Source organism: Centroberyx affinis, unplaced genomic scaffold, assembly GCF_046629955.1.
Source record: "Centroberyx affinis isolate AG114_WGS23_722 - 3 ecotype Tasmania unplaced genomic scaffold, CSIRO-AGI_Caff_v1 ptg000726l_1, whole genome shotgun sequence".
Lineage (NCBI taxonomy): Eukaryota > Metazoa > Chordata > Actinopteri > Beryciformes > Berycidae > Centroberyx > Centroberyx affinis.
In genome coordinates this window covers 37,031-40,000 of record NW_027279342.1, presented here as the reverse complement: position 1 = coordinate 40,000, position 2,970 = coordinate 37,031, and the positions used below count along the sequence as shown (strand labels likewise).

Here is a 2,970-nt window from a genome sequence, read left to right as displayed (position 1 = left end):
CACACACACAGAAACACACACACACACACACAAACACACACAGAGCAAACATACAGTATATGTAATAGTAGTGGTAGTAGCAGTAGCAGTACTGTGTACTCTGCAGGTATGAGTACTGCTCCAGAGGTGGTAGTAATAGTAGCAGTAGCAGCAGTAGTAGTAGTAGTACTTGCAGTAACAGTACTGTGTACTCTGCAGGTATGAGTACTGCTCCAGAGGTGGTAGTAATAGTAGCAGTAGCAGCAGTAGTAGTAGTAGTACTTGCAGTAACAGTACTGTGTACTCTGCAGGTATGAGTACTGCTCCAGAGGTGGTAGTAATAGTAGCAGTAGCAGTAGTAGTAGTAGTACTTGCAGTAACAGTACTGTGTACTCTGCAGGTATGAGTACTGCTCCAGAGGTGGTAGTAATAGTAGCAGTAGCAGCAGTAGTAGTAGTAGTACTTGCAGTAACAGTACTGTGTACTCTGCAGGTATGAGTACTGCTCCAGAGGTGGTAGTAATAGTAGCAGTAGCAGTAGTAGTAGTAGTACTTGCAGTAACAGTACTGTGTACTCTGCAGGTATGAGTACTGCTCCAGAGGTGGTAGTAATAGTAGCAGTAGCAGCAGTAGTAGTAGTAGTACTTGCAGTAACAGTACTGTGTACTCTGCAGGTATGAGTACTGCTCCAGAGGTGGTAGTAATAGTAGCAGTAGCAGTAGTAGTAGTAGTACTTGCAGTAACAGTACTGTGTACTCTGCAGGTATGAGTACTGCTCCAGAGGTGGTAGTAATAGTAGCAGTAGCAGTAGTAGTAGTAGTACTTGCAGTAACAGTACTGTGTACTCTGCAGGTATGAGTACTGCTCCAGAGGTGGTAGTAATAGTAGCAGTAGCAGCAGTAGTAGTAGTAGTAGTACTTGCAGTAACAGTACTGTGTACTCTGCAGGTATGAGTACTGCTCCAGAGGTGGTAGTAGCTGCTCACTGCGGCCTCAGAGTCTTCGGTCTCTCTCTCATCACCAACAAGGTACGACCTGAACCTGCTGACTGATCCATTCATCTGATTCATTGATTCACTTTTAACTAATGTTTCCAACTGGAGAAGAGCTACAGCATGTAAAGTCATTGATTATCTGATAAACCGATCGATATGTTTAACATGTATGAGCACGGTGCGACGGATAAGTCGATTGATCGATGGATTGATTGACCGTCAGGTGGTGAAGAGCTGTGACGACACGGACGGTGTGAACCATGAAGGAGTTCTGGAAGTCAGCAAGCTGCGCTCACACACTCTGCAGCAGCTGGTGACCGAGCTGGTCAGCAGGATGGACATCAACAACAACACTGACGCCTGAACACACACACACACACACACACACACACACACACACACACACATACACACACACACACACACACACACACTGTAACTGACTGTATTTATACAGGAGATCTGACAATTTTCAAGTCTTCCTCTCCACTGTTTTTTTTTATTACACAGACAGACAGACAGGCAGACAGACAGGCAGGCAGACAGGCAGGCAGACAGACAGACAGACAGACAGACAGACAGACAGGCAGGCAGGCAGACAGACAGACAGACAGACAGGCAGACAGACAGACAGGCAGACAGACAGGCAGACAGACAGACAGACAGACAGACAGACAGGCAGACAGACAGACAGGCAGACAGACAGGCAGACAGACAGACAGACAGACAGACAGACAGACAGACAGGCAGACAGACAGGCAGACAGACAGACAGACAGACAGACAGACAGACAGACAGGCAGACAGACAGACTTGTTGTAGGTATTTGCAATTTACAAATCATCCTGCAGCTGAGATCAACTTCATATTTTTATCTTTGCTGTTATAAAACTTATTTATATCAAATGGTGTCTAATAGATTCTCTATCAGGGTATTTCTGTATCTGACTGTACTGCAGTGAACTGCAGAGCAAACATTAATATATAATATTCCATATTTTGACAATCCTACAAATTAATATAATAGTAACCATACCCTTTTTCCTGGTGCTGATGGTGCTTTAATATAAAAAGAAATGAAAAAAGTTTTTTTTTTTAATCTCTTGTATTATATTGTTTGTGTGAGTTATGGGATTTTATTTTGTAAGGAATAGATGTGTATAGACTTTCTGATCCATTTTAATCTGAATAAAATCTGTTGCCAAACCCTGCTGTTTCCTGTGTGTTTGGGTCTGTGTTGTGTGTTGAGTCAGACAGCCTATTGATTACTACTGATTGATTGATTACCCCCCCCTCCCCAAGTATCTGGGAATTACTATAATCCAAAAGACGCTCAGCAGCTGAGACAGACAGACAGAGACAGGAGGGAAACGTCCTGTGATGAAATGAAAAGGTCGCAGGTTAGATTCCAGCACTGCAGTCTGCCTCCTCTGCCTTCCAGAGCTCTGAGGTTCATTTAGTATCTCAGATATGGAGCGTGGCATCAGCTGCTTGTCATGTATCAGCTGATCGCTACACAAACCAATCACAATCCATTCTCATATCAAGGCGATGTATTTAAAGGAACAATCAGTAATATTTTACTGGCATGAGGCACAAAATAACCAGAATATATCAGCAGGTTCACTGTGTTGTTGATCAGTCCGTCGCTCCACTGTTCCCTCTGCTGAGATTTCAAGCTTTCCACACCAGCCGGGGCCACTACTGAGTGACTATAGAAACACTATAGAAACACTATAGAAACACTATAGAAAACACTATAGAAAACACTATAGAAAACACTATAGCCAATGTTGTTGTAGTTCCTGTGTTACTAAAGAGTCCAAATTACTGATTAGTCCTTTAAATGACCTCCTGCTGCTGGGTGAATCTTTACCTGCTGCACCTTCAGCCTGCCAGTGCAAAGCCAAAACCACCAAACAGATTAAGAAAGAAGCGCTTCTTGGATCTGCGGTACTTTTTCAGGTATAACTGTATTACCAACTGTTGCTATAAATGG

General features: G+C 43.4%; 1 protein-coding gene across 1 annotated transcript in view; it reads left to right on the top strand.

The window, feature by feature from the left end:
* pnp4a (purine nucleoside phosphorylase 4a) overlaps positions 1 to 1,336 on the top strand; it is a 7,854-nt gene extending 6,518 nt beyond the window's left edge. The window contains exons 6-7 of the mRNA XM_071519730.1: positions 926 to 1,005; positions 1,196 to 1,336. Coding sequence (XP_071375831.1) covers positions 926 to 1,005; positions 1,196 to 1,336 — 221 coding nt within the window. The remainder of the gene's footprint in view (positions 1 to 925; positions 1,006 to 1,195) is intronic.
* Positions 1,337 to 2,970: the final 1,634 nt, after the last annotated feature.